The sequence below is a fragment of the Gymnodraco acuticeps genome, unplaced genomic scaffold (genome assembly GCF_902827175.1).
Source record: "Gymnodraco acuticeps unplaced genomic scaffold, fGymAcu1.1, whole genome shotgun sequence".
Lineage (NCBI taxonomy): Eukaryota > Metazoa > Chordata > Actinopteri > Perciformes > Bathydraconidae > Gymnodraco > Gymnodraco acuticeps.
The window spans coordinates 553,884-574,204 of record NW_022992177.1 but is presented as its reverse complement, the minus strand read 5'-3'; the positions used below and the strand labels follow the sequence as shown (position 1 = coordinate 574,204).

Here is a 20,321-nt window from a genome sequence, read left to right as displayed (position 1 = left end):
ACAGTAGACCATACATGGCCTGGGAGGGGACAAGTTGTGAATAGGAGCAGACAGATGAAATAATGTAACAAATATCCTCTGCAGAGAAGGTATTAGAAGCTGGACAGGTGGGGTGGTGAAAGTGATAAGGGGAAAATAGGAGCAAAGCAATATATAGCTATAAATTACTTATTTTAGTAATCACAGTTTCTGTCTAAATACTGAAGGACAGATGGGGGTAGAAGGACACATATGGTGGGATGAAAAGATAATAGTAATGAGCATCTTGAAGGTCATACTGTAAATTGCAGGTGATTTGAGTGTTAAAAAGAGGTAGTCGAGTGATTAAACATCATTAACAAAAGAGTAGATGGGAGCGGGGGCCGACCTTGTTGTAGGCTATTTTTTTTTAAGGCCAAAAATGCAATGCTCTTTCTGTTGCTGAACTACGCCAGGAAATCTGAATAACAAATGACACACGAACATGCCGTGGGCAACACAAGGCGAAAGGAGACCGAGGAGAGACGAGAGAAAGAAGGAAGCAGAAATGGATTGTTTGAAATACGTTTCATTTTTCTCCTCCACATTGATCTAACTCACCGTAGTCAGTTCCTTTTTCTCTTTCCAAGCCAAAATAGAACTTCAAAAGAGCTGTGCAGATTACAAAAAAACATGAAAATGGAATATGCAGGGAACACATGAAAACATGAAACAAACTTGGCTGTGGTGCATTAAAAACTGCAAACACACACACTAAGAAACAACCTGTTGAAACCTGGTGAAAAACTAAATATAGACCATGTTTATTGTGTTCCTCAGCAAAGTCAGACTTACTAGTGGGTGAGGCAGATGACTGTAGCCTTTTTCCTTTCTGCAGGATCAAATAGGCTATTGTCTCAAATTCAGCTGCAGTGGCGGGGAGAGTGCAAGCTGCTTTGAGCAAAGTTACTTCAAATCTAGGCATTAGCATTCAAAGTGGAATCAAAGAGGGCCAGCTCAAGCCACTTCAGAAGTTCATGTGCTTTAAGACTCAAGCTTTGAAAGGTTGGGGAAATGAAAGCTATCTAAAGCAGGGTTATGATCCATAGAGGATAAAAAGGGAAGGAGGAAAACAGAAAGGAAAGGAATAGAGGGCAGGCTGCTCAAATAAGTAGGCAATCAGGGCTGATCAGCCAGGCTCAAGAGTTGTGACAGATTAGCCTGGAGGAGGGTAACATTAGAGGGTGAATTTGAGTTTAGCATGATCAAGATATGGGGATATACATGATCATGTTCATAAAAGAGTTAAGAATAAAGAAAGAAGAGGAAAGGTATAATCCTTTAACTCACTTTGCTACATCTGACATGCAGCACTTTGCTCTAAGTAACAGAAAGCCTTCCTGAAAGTTTACTGAGACAAGTGTTTGTTTTATCGTTTCCACTCTGCTTCCCTTAAGCAATTTTGGGCATGCCTGGTCCCAGACAAACTGCTCCCCCTCTGCTTCATTAAACGTTAAATTCATCCTCCCAGTCTGCTTTGACAACACCCCATTACTCTATTCAGAACCAGCAAAGAAAAACTGCCCATATTTGTTCCTACTTGTGGATTCAGAAGACACCACTAATGGGTGTCTGACAAATACTGCTGCAACCGAATGAAATGCACAACGCAACAGAGTAGTGCGTGGCACCAACCAGCGCATTGCAAAATTGTTTGGACAGGCTCCTAGAAATGCGTTAAAGCATAATGCGAGAAAATGTAAATTACCACCACAGTTTTAAACGACTGCAAGAATGCAAACAGACAGGCAGGAGGATGAAACAGAAGTACATTTCCGCTCCTACTGAGCGACCATAGAAATACTTATTATGCTCAGGCGGACAACGAGGAGAGGTAGGGGTGGGCTAGGGGAAGGGGCTCTGTGCTGGAGGGTGGAGTGGTTGTGGGTGTTCGATGGCACTGCAGGCCGTCCATCAGCTCTATCTCCTGACAGCAGGGCCAGCAGCCCCTGCTTTCTGCTCGCTATCGCCAGGTCCCCTCATTTCCAGCGAGGGAATAAATCAGGTCTTTATGGGCCTGGCCGACTGCACTGCACCCCAGATGGATTATTAAAGGGACATATAACTCAAACAGGCCACTGCTCCCTGAGGGACGCTGGATCACAGCGCAGCAGAGCAGGGACGGGTGGCCTCCCCTCTCCCACCTCCTCGCCACCCACCCAGTCTGCCAGCCAGCCTGCTCGCCTGGCTGAGCGCCGGCTGCACTGCCATCCCTCATGGCTCCCCAGCAAGAAACCTTGAGACCTCGCTATCTAGTCTATATCTCTTCCCCTATTAAACTGTCTTCCCTTCCATTCGTTTCTCAATTATTTCCTTTCTCTCTTACTTTTCTCTTTACACAGAGAAGTAGACATATGCTTTTTTTTATTGTTTATTGTTGAAATAACAAATATAAGGAAGAATATACGCTGTGCTTCCCACAATCTCTAATAGATTGAGAGCCTGTAGATGTTTTCCAAAGAGATAAAGACAAAACACAAGAATTGCGTGCTAAATAAGCATTTTCCTCAACACACTGTATTGGGAAGACAAACACCCTTTTCCTTCCACTCAACCTTTACTTAAAAACACTGTCGTAAAAGGTAACATGGATATTGGAAAATAGTAGTGAGTCTTTCTTCTTTGCCGCTCTCCTCTCATCTATGATTATTGTAATGATCCCAATTGAAGCCCACACAAAGACTCTGGTTTGCGCTGAGTGGATTGAAGTGGCAGCAATCTGACCTTGGAGAAACCATTTATTTCTAGTCATTGTAAAATGAAAAACAACAGCATCCTGCGTCCTGGTGAGTCAGTAATTGCAACCGCCAGTTAGTCGGGAGCAAGTAAACTTCAAACTCAGTTCAGGCCGTCAAGGATGTGAGTCAGACGAAGGGAAAAACTAGCAAAGGAGACGAGAACAAGGGAGATTGGAAGAGTGGGTGCAGTTTACAGGGTGGGGAGAAAACGAGGAGCGAGAGGAGATTAGAGCTGGAAGATGGAGAGGAGAGGGGGAGAAGATTTAACATGACTTGTGCCCTGCGCTCTTTGTCCCGAGATGTCTGAGTCTGCCAAAGCTTAGGCTCATTTAGTCCCCCCCTTGTATCCCCCCAACCCTGTTCATCAGCACCCTCCAATTTCGGTGCAGTTTTTTGAGAAACCCCTCGTTTTTGTTGCTCTTGTTTATATGTGTGCGGCCGTGGGTCAGTTGTGGAACGAAAAGCACAGTGTGTGTGTGCGCGCATGTTCGCGTCCCTCTGCATGCCTATGAGTATAAGCCCTGGCCAGGGAGATACAGGCATTAGCAGAGATGAGCCGCAAATAGAGGAGGCGGTAATTGAAGTTTTTAAGAAAGTGAGAGGGGATTAATCCAAGGGAAATGAGCGCCACTGTCTGCTCCCGATGTGCGGAGGGTTAGGCAGAGAGAGAGACAGAATGGGTGCGGATGGAGGGTTGGGCAGGAGGGAGAGATTGGGATAGAAAGGAAGTGAGAAAGACAGCAGGAGAGCGTGATGAAGCATGGAGAAAGAAAACTGTAAATGAGGCCTTTTTGGAAGCTTGAAGGGATTATCCACCCAAAAAAAAATCTTTTGGGCCTTTCTCCAGCCAAATGGCCTCACTAGAAAGACTGAGAACGATTTAGAAAGGCTTGTTTAAGAGACAGACTGTAGAGAGCAGAATACCAACCAAGCATTTATTACTGTATGTCAGTTTAAGAGGGTGGATTACCAGCAATGGGGTTTTAGTACATGCTCTTCTCAGGTTGAATATTTAACGTGTAAAATGAGCACACATCTGAATTACATTTGTATTATACCCTAATAGGAATGATAATAAGGTACAAGCAACATTAGAGGGTTCCCCATGCTGGGATTGATAGCTCCTCTAAACATGTTTTAAATCAGCAGACATTTGGGGATTAGGGGGTGAGGAAGGGAGAGTAAGAGAGGGAGGAAGGAGGCCCCTTTGATCTGTTTTAATGGGCTTCATCGTGGAGCCCGAGCTCCAGCCATGGAGCTGAGCATCAGGGCCCACCTCGCAGCTACTGAACCGCCCAGCTCTGTCACAGGCAGCTAAGACGCCAACTTCTGCCGTCAGCATGAAACTTTACCAGCGCTCTGTGAATAGTAAATCCATTTCCAAAGTGCCCGGCATTTGGATCAAATAGGAAGAAAATAGGGCAGCTAACGAAAGTAAGGCTTGAGCTCCAAGTAAGGACATTTGCAGAGCCATTACGATAATGAGAAACCTTTTTTTGGGGTAATCCGTTCCTCATTTGATTCAGATTCCGTTGTTTATAAGTGGGTTTTAGGTGGACTTTCCTAACTGTAAGCCCCTCTCTCAGAGAAATGTTAGAACTTCTGTAAGGTTTAAAGGAAAGTCTTAAGTAACTTGAAACGAAACTTTGATTGAGTCCTCCCTGTGTTATCTTGTGTGTGTTATCAGGTGGGCAGACTCATCCCTGATGGAGAATAGTGGGACAGATTATCCCTCTATTCTGTCTGGAGTACGGCTGACTTAAGAAAAAAATCAGAGCACAGCAAAGAAGCTCAAAGGGATTGAAGGCTGACACGTTCACTAAGGTTAACGTTGCCACTCTATAGTGGATGATCATGAAACGAGGTTAAACTCAAATTCTCTAATACGGCCATTCAAAAGAATCTTCCGAATTGTGCTTGACAAGATAAATCAAAGTTGTGCAACTTGCATTTTATTTTGTGTTTTCAGTAGCTGAACCTTAAAAACACAGAAGTTCTCAATTTCTGAAGCAATCATTTTTTTGTTACGATGTCCTCAGTTTGATTTATTAAGTTTTAAACCTCACAATGTAAGAACTCCATCTTCTCCAGCTCAAAGGTCACACCAAATACACTTTACTAAAATGTGAATAAAGACTGTATTTTATTAGGCAAGGCAAGGCAAGGCAAGGCAAGTTTATTTATATAGCACTTTTCAACACAAGGTATTCTCAGCGATTGAATCATTTTTTTAAACCCATGTTAGATTCATTAAGTCTTAACACTCTCTATCCCCGCTGCATTCACCTCCCTCCACTCAGAGCTGTGCATCCCCTGGGAGAGATTGATGCTTGAGTGTGTTAGCTCGTCGGTGGCCACAGATTACGGCACACTGGTGCCTCTGGGGTGGATGGTGGTTAATTGGCATTGAACCGTTAATCATGGCCGCCCAGCCTTTCATTATTGAAAGGAATTAAGATCAGCATCCAGGAGACTGCAGCCAGGACACAGAGAAAGTTTGTTTCACTCAGACAGGAGTTGAGAATAGGCCCATTTCCGGCACAGATCAAGTCTTTGTAGTCACCACATTTACTTTTGTTTATATACTATCATAAAAGCCCATACATCTTCTAAAGGTCTTGATCTGGAATCAGAGACATCCGATCATACCTGTAAAGTACTTTCAAGATGATGCCACTTTATAACTTGTTACTCTCTTCTTCTCTGTCTGTTTCAGCTCCAACCGAGTCCCCATTGAGACCCAGTCTTGGTGAGTCTACTTTTCATGACATGCTGTTGATATTATGATCACACAGGTAATTAAAACATGAAAGGACAAAGTGTCATACAGACGGTGTCTAACTGTGAGCATATGGTGTGCATGTGTGTGCGTGTGTGTGTGCGTGTGTGTGTGTAGTGGAGCTCCATGGCAAGCATGCTGTGCTGCGTGACGACTTTGACTCCAACCTCCAAGGAGAGCTGGACCCGAGCATCTGGTAGGTGAAGAGGTTATGACTCCTCTTGTAATCTTACAGCGCAATCTCTTTTACTTTTAATCTTCTGTGGTCTCCCTTTATTGCTTTTGTTATAACTCAGTTTCCTCTCCTCTCTTCTCCTCTCCTCTCCTCACAGGTCTGATTGCAGTAACTGTGAGGTCGGAGAGCAGTGTGGTGTACTGATGCACGGCAGAGCGGTCACTTTCTGTGAGCCCTTAGGAGAACGAGAGCTGGTAACTGCCATGTTTGACCACACTGTCACCACTCTACATTTTACGGCCCATTGACCTTACATCCGACAAACCACGCAGTAGCCACAACCACAGCTAGAGTGAATCACAGCACACTAGCTGTGGCCACAGTAGAACCTCTATTAACTCTTCTGAGACTTCTACAAATGTTGCGCCTTTCTAACAAAGATGAGCATCAACACATTTCCCTAAGCTATTCAAATGAATCAACAAACAATAGACACATTATTTAATTTACTATTATCTTTTCCTTTGATCTCAAGTGCTAAAATATCCAAAATGTGTATGTGCATTGGTGAGCAAAAGCCAGCTTAGATAAAACAATATCACACTTGCAGTTGCGTACATGTATGTTATGTGACTAAATGTGCCCAAATGTATCCGAGTAGTTCTACCTTAAACCAAAAACGACTAAAGGCAACCATATAAAAGCATATCCAGATTAAATTAGTGAAGAACTTATATTGCTTTTTGCATGTATAGACAAGTAACTTTGTGTATCTCATGATTTGTTTATCTTCATAATATCGTCGACAGGTTATACATTTGTATCTATTGCTGCTTATTTTGGTCATCTCACAACTTTAACTCAAACTATTTCTGCACTTTAATAATAGCCTTTTAATAAACCAGAAGAGGCACAAAGAACGTAGTATTATACCATGTTCATTTGTAGTTTCAGCCTACTGCCTGACAGTTTAGCACATGCACACATAATGCCAACACATCAGCTCATAATTGCTACCTTTTCATGCCCTTTTTCTATCGCAACAAAATTGATTTAGAAGCAATATTCTGTTGTAAGAGATTAAAACCAGTGAGCGGCAGAGAAAGAGTTAGTGCCTCATTATTGTATTTACTTCTCTGATAAACAGTTGCTTTGTCTGTCACTGCTCCAAATGCTTGATGCCTGGCAGCTCTCGTACACACGCCTATCGTTTACTTCAATTACTGTCTCTCTCAGACGCACACATAGTACTCATGAACACACTTTATAAAGATTCCTTATGGCCCATTTTAGATTTTATGTTGTACTCACCTCAAATGGTTAAGTTGTCACCCTTTCTTCACTCTTGTTCATGTGGAAATATATATATTTTTAAAAACACATGACCTCATTGTTACATTCGGTAGACTTAACCAAGTATACAAATAGAACATCAGGAAAACAAAGCTTTAAAGCTTGGTGTTGCAGCAGCTCATATTTATTTATAATTTTGATTTTTTTTAATGGTGGATATACTAAACTTCCCTGTGATTCTTCCCCAGACTACGGTACCTCTCAACACCAGCACAGCCTCAGTCCTGCAGTTTGCCCTTGGTAAGTATCAAATCTCCTGAAGCAAGGCGATACAGATGCAGACAGATGTTGTATGACAGGCTTATGTGGGAGACCTTTTTAACTCTGTTCAAATACTTTAGCCTTGAGTGAGAAAGTGTTTCACAGCCAAGACAATAGATAACTTTGTCGATCTCGAGAAATAGGCAGGTTTTGCCCTGTAACATGTCAGGAAGCCAACTGGTACACAATATATTTCTGTGTTTCTTGCTCTTCTCTCACAATGATGAATGATTTATAGTATTCTGGAAAGACACCAGAAGGCCATCGCAGAGTTTTTAGACGTGTTGTATTTTTCATGTCCATTACATGCATCCACCAATTCTCATGGGAACAAGACTGAGAGGAAATAAGTGTGCATTTCGAACAATACTGTCCTGAGACATACCCTTTCTGTATGTCTCTTTATTTTACATGTTCTGTCTGGCTGTGCTCCGGTTTGCAGGACATTAATATGAGTTTGTGATGCAGTCATTCTTATGTATGGGGCAGTTCAGTAGAGCAGTGTAAAGGCACGGCTGTATTCTGTCGGGATGGAGCAGCACGGCAGGACATTGATGCTGCACACGATGGGGGGTATGGAGAGGGGGAGGGAAGAAGGAAAGGTTGGGCGATGGGGGTTAGCCGGCTTCATGCATTAGCAACCTTTGACCCAGCTAACTCCCAAAGCTCCCACACAAACCTGCATTTTAAAGGCGCAAAAATAGATGACCCCACAAAAATGTTGTCAAGCGGAAATATACAAAAAAATAAGCTTACACAAATGTACTAACAGTATCAGGCTGTAGGTGGCTTATAGAATCTTTGGTCCTTCATCAGATCAGAATAGAATCAGATCAGAATTATTTTATTAGTCCAACAGCGGGGAAATGTAAAGACTTACAGCTAAAGTGACATAGCAGGTAAAAAAGACAATCAATGATAAAAAAAGAAGAAAATACAAAATAAGTACAAAACCATGGTTTTAATTTTTTTAGCAGCAGTTTGAGATAACTAAGTGACATAAATAACATACTGAAGTATTCAGTAAAACAAAAATTGTTGGGAGAGTTATTTTATTAAATGTTTGTTTTTACAGAACAGTGATTTTCGCTCACTACAATTGGTTTATTGATGGCTAACAAATCCGATCATCTCTGCAAAACCCCTGCATACCGACTCCGAACTTCTCTCAGCCCTGTTAGGCTGCTGATCACTTAGCTCCACCAGGACACCATTTACACATCATGTTCCACTCGGCTAAGGGGAGAATGTGGAATCATCAGTCAGAAGAAGCCATCAGGCCCGGCTGCCCCTCAGGGCATACTAAGGATCATTGCCCCGCTGATAACATTCAAATGTCGAAAAAAGGAAACTAGTGTAGTTGTTCCCTCAACAGGAGTGTTAACCATCATATATGTCTGTCCTCTGTGTGTGTTCATATTCCCCAGGCTCAGGATCCTGCCGGTTCAGTTACTCAGACCCCAGCATCACTGTGTCATACAGCCTAAGTGGTAACGGCAACACCTCCGATGACTGGATCACACTGGAGAAGATCAGGTCTCTATCTCTCTCCTCTCCTTCCTTCCTCATCATCCATCCCACAGTCCTTCCATCTGTCATGAACACCCGTCCTCTTTTTTTTTCTTTCTCAGTCACACCTCCCCCTCTCAATTTGTCATCCTGTTCGTTTCTCTATGATCCCCTGTTTTTTAACCCTATATCCCTCCCTCTGTCTGGTTAGTTCTCAATCAGAGACAACATGTAATGGTACAGTCTTCTAACTACCATATGTAGCTGCAGTAAGTTCATGCTATAGTTTGTGTGGATACAGAAACAACACATAAATCAAATTCTGATTATTTAACTTTTTGAATTCTGCTTCTCTCTTTCATTTTCACTCCACCATAAGGACATGCAGTGCCTCTCCATATGTGGCTATTTCAGCCTTATTTTAATGATAAATGATGAGGATTAAATGCATAAACATGTAACACTTCATTATATAAACACAGACACCGCACACAAGACCCTAATGTTATTTCATTTCCTGTAGAGCCCCTACCAACAGCAGCACAGTCATCCACCTGCTGCCCCTTCCCCATCACTCCAAGTCTGATGGTGTTCGTCTGCGCTGGTCTCAGGACGCTCCCCAAGGCCCCGAAGGCTATGAGTCCTGCTGGGGGCTTGACAACGTGCTGCTGGTCAACGCTGCCCACAGAGCCCCCCTCATGGAGGACACCTTGGACCCTCCTGACACAGGCAACTGGCTCTTCTTCCCTGGAGCTACAGTTAAGGTACATTGATAAAGTTGTAGACATTCAACACGCCTATACACATGGATTTCACTCACAAAATGTGCAATGAACAAAAACAACTTCTGCTGCTGATTGAAAGACACATGTTCAACTTGTGCTCTGCTATGTTAAAGCAGAGTAAATAACATAATCATGAGGTGCTTTTAATTTTAGAGCAAGGGGGAGAAATAGTAGGCTTTCTTGGTCTTCATTTTCATATTCATTTCTTTAACTTATTCATGTTTTTTATGTTAAATTTTAAGAAATAATGAGCAAATCTATTGCATACACAATATTTAATGTGGTCTTTTTGCCAATGTGTCGAACCTACTACTGGTACTACTTTGACTAAATACACTAGTTTATTGTTGACATAGTGATACGAGTATTTGATGAATAAAGATATTTATTTAGTCATGGACAGCCTTAAACATTTCCACAGGGGTGTTTCGATCTACAGTACAAGCGATTTTTTTCAAAGGCATTGCACCTATTGCATTTGTTAACACTTGTGTTCTTATTGGCCAGCGCGCCTGTCAGTCCGAGGGCAATTCCCTGTACTTCCATGGTGGTGAGGGAGTGGGCCACAGCTTTGCCTCCACCAAAGACATTGACCTGCATCGTGAGGAGGGAAGGAGCTACTGGGAGGAAGACTTTGAAAGTCCGCCCTCAAAGTAAGTTTAATAATACATTTACAAATAACAAAATAACACTGAAGTTCTACAATAAAACGCTCTATACAGATTTATGTTGAAGTTTTTTTTAAATGTGTCTCTGGCTCAGCTGACCTGATGCTGAGGGGGAGTTTGTTCCGCAGCCATAATGCTAATAAACTAAAACCGTATTTGGTAGCCAAACCTGAGGCAATGGTCTTTTATGGTGTTTAAAGAACACAATGTGTGTTTGTGTGTGTGTATACATGCACGTGCTTTGACACACCTGTCACCTCTCATATGTCAACCCATGCGACATGCAGTGTGTTGCACAAGTTTAAGTCAAGCATGGGGGCTGACACAGGTGAAAGCCATGCCTCTGACTGCTACAGAGACAGCAGTCCATCTGTTTAGACTGAGACACACACACACACACACACACACACACACACACACACACACACACACACACACACACACACACACACACACACACACACACCCTGGACAGCAGACAGCATGGAAACACTGTCAGAAGCATCGCAAGAGGCAGAGGGATAAAAGAGGAGAGACGATGGATAGTGTTCCTGCCAGAGAGTAATTAACAGGCCTCATGCAGCAGGTCTGTCAGTATGTGTTTCCATTAATGAGAAGGACCTAAACAGGAGGGTCTCTCTATGGTCGCCCCACACATCACACCTCCTGCAACATGCTAACATGCTACACTGGATGCTAGCTCTCACCCATCAGGTGTCATCGACCGACACATGTGTTAGGTAGGCCGGCAGAGTTTTTTCTTGTGTCAATGCTACTTTCCACTAAGTGTCATTAAACCCAATACTGGCTGGGACAAAGACACACCAGCTTATATGCTACATGGCAGAAAGAGGAACAGGGCAGGGGGAAGGAAAGTGAGAGGGAAGGTAGAGGAACACAGTTGAGGGCTGACACACTGAGTCAACTTCTGTCAGCGCTAATGAGGATCCTCTCTCCACTGCGCAGGAATATGTGTCCACACGTATGAGTGTGTGTTGGTGTGTGTATTTGTAAGTCATCTTCCAGGTGATTAATGCTGAATTCCTGGCATTGTGTGTTTGTTTAAAGGTGAGGTCTAAAGTATATCTACTGTTACTGATTTAGTATTACTCTAGGGAGATTCTGTGCAAAAGATGCAATCTATAAAGTGTTTGCATCCTATGTTTGCTGTGTCTGTGTGCTGTAATGTCAATGAAGTCATCTTTGGGGGGTTGATATTTGGCTACCGTTAAAGCATATTACAGTCCTGCTGCGACAGCCAAATATTTATTTCCAGAGCATTGAGTTTTGGATGCTATCCAGCTTTAAAGACATTTAAAGATGTATACAAAATAAATCAAATTGCCTACACGAGATGTATGTGCTTGTTGTGAGAGGGAAGGTAGAGGAACGTATTGAATAATGAATTATATATATTAACATTGTATTGTTTTTTTCAAGTATATCTAACCATCAAAAAAATAAATGAATACATAATTGTTTCTTTTAAACTTTTTCTTTTATTCAGCTCACTAACTTTCTGACTATGAAAAATATGAGGAAATAAAAGTGTTTAGGGGCAATACACTTTGTGGAATGATTGCTTGAGTTGCTTTTATTTAAATGATTAATGCTGTTTTGCCTCATAAATTTGGTATCACTTGTTTTAAGTACATACATTTATAGCATTTTGCCATAAACATTTTGTGTTACTTACTAACCAGCCCTCCTGCCTGTGTTTCTTTCTCAGCTGGGACATAGAAGGAGCTATTTATGGTACCGAGTGTGGAGAGATCGAGTCTGGGTCAGCACTCGTGTTTGAGAAGGAGGGACGGAGGAGAGTGTGCACCCCCTACCTCGACACCACGTCTTATGGAAACCTTCGCTTCTACTTTACCATGGGTATGAAAATCCTCAATTCATGTTACATTTATTTGGGTTAAACAACAGCTTTACTTAATACATTATTGTGAGCTTGACCCTGCTCTGCGTTGTGCTTTCGTCAATATTTTGCATGCATGTGTGTGTGTGTTTAGGTGGTGGCGACTGTGATCCAGGAGAGTCTCATGAGAACGACGTGATTCTGTTTGGAAGGTCTGAAGGCCGGAGGGAGCGCATGGTGCTCGACACCCTCACTTACTCTTCATACAGGGTGAGACGTGCACAAATGTTACACAAAAAACATTTATATGGTAGCGGTAGATTTTTAAGTTTTTTTTGTGGTATTTTTAGGAAACTCTGGAATAGATTTTGATAGCTTGTAAAATAGTTTTGATCAGTCGTTCTGTCATTTGGTTATAAACAGAAACATGCTCAACTGCTGAACAAGCACATTACCATGTTCGATTGATATATTTACAACTAGATCTGAATAACTGTAGAAGATTAACAGAATGGTAATCAGCGATAATTTGATAGTTGATTCATCATATATGTAACTTTGAAGATGTTTTTAATGATTCTTTGTAAATGCATTAACTAAATATCTTTAGTTAGTTAGTAATTGAGTAATGTAAAGGTATCATTATTTTAGGTTATTTTATTGTAATAAATTAGCTTTTTTCACAATTTTCTAATTAATATCTTTCCTATTGTCTGATCTTTATATTCTGTCGTCCATTTCCTGCATCTTAGACTCCTGCGGTGGTTTCGGTGGCGCTACCCACTGAGCTACAAACACCGGTCACCCAGTTCTGCCTGGAGCAGCGGTCACATGGTGGTGCCAACCGTCATGTGTGGGCCGTGGACTTCATGCAGCTACTTCCTGTGCTGCCTGGCACCCTCACACATGTTGCCCAGTTCTCCATCAACCTCGGTTGTGGCTCCTACCAGCCTGCCAACAGGTGTGACACATTTCTGAACTGGGTTAGCCAGTGCTTTTGTGTGAAAATAATTGACGATTTCTAAGTAAAACTCACAAAATTGGGCAGCAACAAAGGAGACCAACACGCCAAGTGTACCAGCACTGACACTGACTGTATAGTCACTGTCACTGACACTGTGAGTTGTGTTTCAGTCGTTCACTGGGTTATTTTCGTGTCCAAAATGGCAAATGGTGCAACTTAAAGGTACAATGTCTTAATGCTTTTAATCTAGAGAAATCTGAACTCAATTGGTCCCTTAGAATAATAAATGTGAGTTCAAAGAGTTTGTTAAGATTTCTTCTGGGTATTTAAATCCTCAAGGTTCAAACTCTTGCACTCATTTGAAGCTTAAAATGTGGAGTGCTTATTAATAAAAGAGGAGAGACTTTACAGTGAAGTCTCAGAAGACATCATTTACTTTCTTTTTATCTCATCTATATTCAGCGCACTTCAGTCATTGAAGAAATTAAAATTTTGAGATAAGATGTTCTGTTATTTTTCATTAGCGTGAGTATGGAGTTCTCCACCAACCAGGGTCGCTCCTGGTCTCTACTCCACACCGAGTGTCTGCCTGAGCTCTGTGCCGGACCCCATCTACCTCACAGCACCGTCTACTCCTCTGAAAACTACAGCGGGTATGAATGACTCAGCACATCTGTATGTTTATGTCTGTGCTTGTATGAATCATTATCGGGCAGTCACTGTGGGTATATCATATTTTGTCTTTCCAGGTGGACCAGAATCTCCATCCCTCTGCCCAACGCTGCCCTGACGGACACGACACGGTTCCGCTGGAAACAGTCTGGTTCTGGATCAGGCAACATGTGGGCCATAGATAATGGTTAGTACTGTACAAACAGGTTACATCATAGTACCGACAAATAAGCCCCAGATATCACCCCTTTTAGGTCTCAAACTACTAAATACAGGATGTGTTCGGTTTCACAAAAGTTGTATTAAAGCTCAGCTAAGTATGCATGAAAAAATACCCTTTTTGAAAATGTAATAACCATGCCTGTTTTTTGTTCCAGTGTATCTTGGTCCAGCCTGCCTTCGTTTCTGCTCTGGGAGAGGACATTGTTCTCGCACAGGCTGCAAGTAAGTACCTATCTTTATTAAACCAAATAAATCTGATGTCTCTCCTTTGAAATGAGTCGGCACATTATCCACCCAATGCCTTACAGCGCCAATCACCATTCAAAATCAATCAAATTGTATTATAATGGATTTTCATTATCTCTGTCTTCTTTTTCTTGTTAATAACCTTCACTCTTTTTAATGTCTCCTGTTTTCCCCGTCCTACCTTTTTCTCCTCTCCTCTCCTTACCTCCCAGATGTGACCCAGGCTTCAGCGGTCCAGCCTGTGAGCTCGCCTCCCAGACCTTCCCTGCCTTCCTGTCGGAGGGTTTCTCCAGCCCTCGCCTCTCCTCCTACCACAGCTTCTCCTCACTTCGCGGGGCTGAGGTCAGCTTTGGCTGTGGGGTGCTGGCCAGTGGAAAGGCCCTTGTCTTCAACAGAGACAGCAGGAGACACTTGGTTACGGCTCCACTAGACAGTTCCCAGGCCAGGTAATAAAAGTGCTGATAGAGAACAGGATCGTGAATGTAAAAACTTGAAGAAACTTGTTTCATTCACATTACATGCACACAAGCAGATTTTGATTCTACTGCATTTTTCCACTAGTAGATTACTTTGTGAAACCGTGGCTTGTCTTCATCAGGTGTCTTTACTTCTGATTGACACTCCAAATGTTCCAGCCAGTCAGCTATCCACTCTCCTCCTCCAGCAATCCCTCTTTCCCTCACACTCCTGTTCCTGTGCGGGGAGATGGATTGTGATCATGGGGGGGACTGCAGATGAGAGGAGGAATGAAAGGGATGGATACAAATGTGAGGGAGACAGATAGATAGGGAACGGTGAAGTTAGATATGGCATCTGTGTTAGATTGATTATGCCTGTTGCAGCGTTCAGTGTGCCACCTGATGGCCATATTTAATGCCAGTTTCCTGGCTGATTGAGTGAACAGCTGCCTGAAAGAGGAAACTGCATCGCTACTGAAAGCACAGCTCAGCCAAGGACAGAGAGAGCTGGGGGGTGAGCAGCCGCCAGAGATCGATAACGGGTATTATAATACATATTACATTAGTAGATGATAATGTGTCAAAACATAGAGGAACACATTAAAGGACAACAAGTTGTGCTACATGTACAGTAAACATGGAAACATGGATGTGATCTGTGACTCTTATTCTCTCCGTTTTACTCTTTCATTTCCTCCATCTCTTCTCATCTAATTTTGTCCTCATTCATTTAATCATCTCATCCATCAACCTGCCACCTCCTCTCTGCTCGACTGTCTGTTTGTCTACCCTTTCTCCCTCACCTCTCCTTCCTGAACAATCCTGGTCACCTTACTTTTTCTTCTTGTCATTAATCAACCTGCCCTTTTCTCTTTCTGTTTCTCATTTCCTTTTTTTCTGTTACACATGTTTTTTTATCCAAACTGCTACTGCACGCCTCTTCTCCCTCCTACTTGGTCCTATTGCTTTAATTTTCTTTCTTTTATTCTCTGCAGGTACCTACAGTTTACACTTCGCCTGGGCAGCCGAAGCACCCTGAGCTCATGTCCGGCCCCAGACCAGCCAGGAGAGGGAGTCCTGCTGCACTTCTCCTCAGACAACGGCATCACCTGGACGCTGCTGCAGCACTACCCTTACCAAGGCTTGCATGAACCAAGGTAACACCAGTGCCTAGAGTGTGTGTGTGTTTGTGTGAACACACTCGTATCCTTGTGATTCTACAGAGACACTAGGACTCCATTAACACACATTTGTGCTGCTAATGGTGTGCTGGAGGTGTAAACCACTGGGACCCATTGAGCCAGTTAGAGCCATCTATGTGTAATGAAGACAAAGTGGGCTGAGTTCCAGCTGCGCAGGCCGGGACTCAGAGCTCTTCATCACCACAAGAAAGGTCAAAGGGGGCCAGTGAGTCAGGGTCAAGTTTTACACAACTATCTGACCTGCAGATGCAAGAGCAGGGTCTTCCTCTATCACATGTATGTTTTTAAAAATAAGCTCCAGGATACAGAAATGTGTCTTGGCAAATATGAAAACAGTTATTTGAGGAAACAAAGTTGGCAATAACAAACTAAAGACTGATTATGTATTCACTCATGCTAGTTATATTGACCATCTGCATTGTGTCAAAATCTATTTAAGATTTTCCAACAGGACGCTATAATCCAATATTTAGATCCAAGTCAGTGTCTGAGTCACAGTTCAGTAAACTTGTGTGATTCATTTCAGCTTAAACGTTTGTGGACTATTCTCACATCTGTGGGTTGTGTTTATGGCGCATGCATTACTTACGTCAAGCAAACTTTCCATCCAGTGTTAAATCAGTGTAATCATCACTTTCCCCCCGACCAGGATCGTGTCAGTTGAACTCCCGGCCGGTGCTCGTAAGTTTGGCGTTCAGTTCCGCTGGTGGCAGCCGTACCATTCAGGCCGCAGTCACGATGTGTGGGCTCTGGATGAAATCAGCATGACCTCTGTGCTGTTCAACACCATCAGTCTTGACTTCAGCAACGTGCTGGACGTCACACAGAGTCTTGGATTCTACCTGGGCCACGTCCAGCCCTACTGTCAGCATGACTGGACTCTCAGGTAGGAGACTTAATGCTCTGAGGCAAATGTATATATTATTATTTGGAAATAGCATTTAAAGGTTTTTGCTTTTATTGTATGACTTTATTTCTTTTTCTTCTAGTTTTTCTGGGGAGCCCAGCCCTGGCTCCAGTATTCGTTACGTGGAAACTCAGTCGATGCAGATTGGAGCATCCTACAGTCTTCAGTTCTCACTGGCTATGGGCTGCGGCCGCGAGCCCTCCCCTCACATTGACACTCAGGTCCGCCTGGAGTTCTCCACCAATCACGGCCTCACCTGGCACCTGGTCAAAGAGGTGAGGGGGCATGATACATTTTCACATTTGTTTCCATGTTGATTGTTAATACTGATCCCTTTTGTTTTAACAGCCCGTCTTCCGCCTTTATTTAGGACTTAAACTTGTGGAAGTCCTCCTGGAAAGACAAGGAAACATATCATTAATTCATGATCATGAATATTGATTTACTCATTACAGGCTCTCTAATAATATATAAATATATTTAAACGTGGCACTTTGTTTCAGATGAGAAATTATCGCAATTACTTTTTATCATCCTACTATTAGCAAATACATGGCAATACTTGAATCAGAAAGCAGATTATCTTTCCATAATTCAACATAGATTTTCTGTGATCACAACTGGCTCATAAATATTCATAAGGCACCAAAGTATCTGCCAAGATTGTTATTGCTTTTGGAATTGAATAGGGCGTAATGAGTCCTCCATCAGTGAATTTCCTCTCATTTTCCCATGTGCATGAAACTGCTGTCACCTGGCAAGTGCAGAATGTAACTCTCTGAATGTCCTGTACTTTTAATCTGGGCTTGTGTTTCATTGTTCAAGGTCAGAGACACTATAATGCCTTTTATGAGCATACACTGTGGGGCTGAAGTAGCCTCAGGGTGGTTCATCAGAATATCAGGCTGTTTTTGAAGAATTGTATAACTAAGCAAAATCTGCAATAATATCTTCTATGTAACAACATTAGGTAATGCCTTTTAGCCCTATACAAAAGTATATTGCAATAAAATGTTGTTTTTTTACCTAGGCCTGTCTGCCTGGCATGCCCAGCTGCTCTGAGTTTACAGCTCCCAGTGTCTACCACCCATCAGAGTTCAAAGACTGGAGACGCATCACTCTGTCTCTGCCTCAGAAGACGTGGTAAGAAGCTATCATCTGTACAGTAGATAGAAAAAAAGATTCACAAAGTGCCCTCTGGATGATCTTTTATGTTGTCTTTTGTAGTTAACAAGCACAATGCACCTGAGATACAGTGTTTACTGACTGTGTAAAGTTAAAACAGAGGACACTATAGTGCGTCTACACCTATTATTGTAAATGTCTACATGTCCACACACATAGACACACATCTCCATACAAATGTTTGTTCATATGCACCAAGAATTTCAAGTGATGCTTTAAAAAGGTTTGGCGTGCTTTGTTCACAGTCATTTTCAACATTTATTATATGCACTTTTCAGAAAGAAATCACATAATTATACTTTTCCTATCAATCCCCTGACAAAGACATACATTTTTAGGGTCTTGGATATATTTTTGGGCAAATGGTCCTTTCAATTATTTAGATACTTAACCACACAAATATTAACATCTGGTCAAACTTTATGTAATCTTAAATCACAAAAAAAACAGTCTGTGCTGTAATACTGTGTGTTCTTCATGTGCCAATACTGTAATCACATTGCATAACGATAATAGCACTGTAATAATTCAGTTATTAAAAGGCGAACAGAAATGAAAAAAGTCCTATACTGAAACAGTCATCCTGTACTGAACAGTTCCTGAGAAATACATGTACTGTTACAGCCTCGCCTCACACATAGATCAACTCAAACAATCACATAAACCTTCCACACGGATCACTGTGACCTCCACCTTCATGTCATACTGCCACACGGCTTCTAAATAAAGTCGGTCTAATCCCCTGCAGGGTGTGATGGGAGGTCACGGGGTCATAGCAGTAAATGATAATAAAACAGACGCAGCCAGTTTTGATTAGGCGATGGTCTGATATAGGTCACGAAGCAGCAGGCCAAGAAACCTTCCCGCTATAAAACCCCCATTAAACCTGACTATCTACACTTCTACATTCATCTGTCATCACTGTACTGTACTTGCACCGAACTGCGAGCATGTACAAGCATGCACCCCCACTGCAGACACATCCTCAGCCTACCTTAAACTGAGATGATGTGATGACGATATTGCTGACCTTCATTTCACACAGCAGCAGAACCCACGCGCGCACACACACACACACACACACACACACACACACACACACACACACACACACACACACACACACACACACACACACACACACACACACACACACACACACACACACACACACACACACACACAGGAAATAGAAATCAACGCATTTGATAAGAATAATCTTTAACTGCCAGGAGACTAAATCCACAAATCTCCAGTAGAGAAGTAGTTAAGTGATTATAACATGATGATGTGGTTGACATGTCAGCAAATACTGTTTCCCTATTTCATCATGTAATGCATTTTTATCATTATATTACTTTTGGTATCAGTTTCATTTAGCTCTAAGTTACAGTACAGCAGTTTCTCTTCCATCTACTGTATGTACACACTTTGTCCAGCTTAATTATTATTCATGTTATTAAACAGTTTGTTTGTGTGTGTGTGTGTGTGTGTGTGTGTGTGTGTGTGTGTGTGTGTGTGTGTGTGTGTGTGTGTGTGTGTGTGTGTGTGTGTGTGTGTGTGTGTGTGTGTGTGTGTGTGTGTGTGTGTGTGTTCAGGTCCAGTGCCACACGCTTCCGCTGGATTCAGAACTACTATGGAGAGCAGGACGAGTGGGCCCTGGACGACATCTACATCGGACAGCAGTGTCCACACATGTGTCACGGACATGGCTGGTGTGACCATGGACACTGCAGGTCAGCTTTCACACAAACACAAGCATACACACACACACACACACACACACACACACACACACACACACACACACACACACACACACACACACACACAAACACAAACACACACTCTTATCTTTTGATACATGTTTGTGGGATAGGAGGTTCAGCCACTGTCTTTTCTTGTAGGTGTGATGATGGTTTCTCTGGAACAGACTGCCAGCCCTCCTCCCTCCTCTCCTCCAGTGTACTCTCTGACTTTGAGTCCCAGGATGCAATGCTGGCCACATGGCAGGAGGTGATTGGTGGGGAGGTGGTCACCCCTGACATGGGCTGTGGGGTGGTCTCATCTGGATCGTCCCTGTACTTCAGCAAGGTAAAACAACTATAAATCTGTTGAATGTCATGTTTTTTTGTCCTTTGTCTTTCTGTTAGTTGTTAAGTCAACAGATTGAAGTAAAGTTTGTCAGTATGCAGATTAACAAGTGAAAATGTTTTGGTTCAACATCCAGATCCACATGCATATCAAAGACTTTAAAAAGCAATTTCTTAACATTGCAACACTTCATCATATCTTTACAAAAACTACAGCACTTACTT

The 20,321-nt window shown here is 42.4% G+C and overlaps 1 protein-coding gene across 6 annotated transcripts in view; it reads left to right on the top strand.

Moving 5' to 3' along the window:
- reln (reelin) overlaps positions 1-20,321 on the top strand; it is a 91,790-nt gene that overhangs the window by 49,405 nt on the left and 22,064 nt on the right. For all 6 annotated transcript variants that reach the window (XM_034204865.1, XM_034204863.1, XM_034204864.1 and 3 more), the window contains exons 5-24: positions 5,473-5,505; positions 5,653-5,731; positions 5,868-5,964; positions 7,252-7,303; positions 8,752-8,860; positions 9,357-9,597; positions 10,126-10,271; positions 12,016-12,167; positions 12,302-12,417; positions 12,900-13,108; positions 13,636-13,764; positions 13,861-13,970; positions 14,161-14,227; positions 14,464-14,697; positions 15,705-15,866; positions 16,561-16,797; positions 16,901-17,093; positions 17,849-17,961; positions 19,602-19,739; positions 19,911-20,097. In XM_034204865.1, the coding sequence (XP_034060756.1) occupies positions 5,473-5,505; positions 5,653-5,731; positions 5,868-5,964; positions 7,252-7,303; positions 8,752-8,860; positions 9,357-9,597; positions 10,126-10,271; positions 12,016-12,167; positions 12,302-12,417; positions 12,900-13,108; positions 13,636-13,764; positions 13,861-13,970; positions 14,161-14,227; positions 14,464-14,697; positions 15,705-15,866; positions 16,561-16,797; positions 16,901-17,093; positions 17,849-17,961; positions 19,602-19,739; positions 19,911-20,097 (2,804 nt within the window). The remainder of the gene's footprint in view (positions 1-5,472; positions 5,506-5,652; positions 5,732-5,867; positions 5,965-7,251; positions 7,304-8,751; positions 8,861-9,356; positions 9,598-10,125; positions 10,272-12,015; positions 12,168-12,301; positions 12,418-12,899; positions 13,109-13,635; positions 13,765-13,860; positions 13,971-14,160; positions 14,228-14,463; positions 14,698-15,704; positions 15,867-16,560; positions 16,798-16,900; positions 17,094-17,848; positions 17,962-19,601; positions 19,740-19,910; positions 20,098-20,321) is intronic.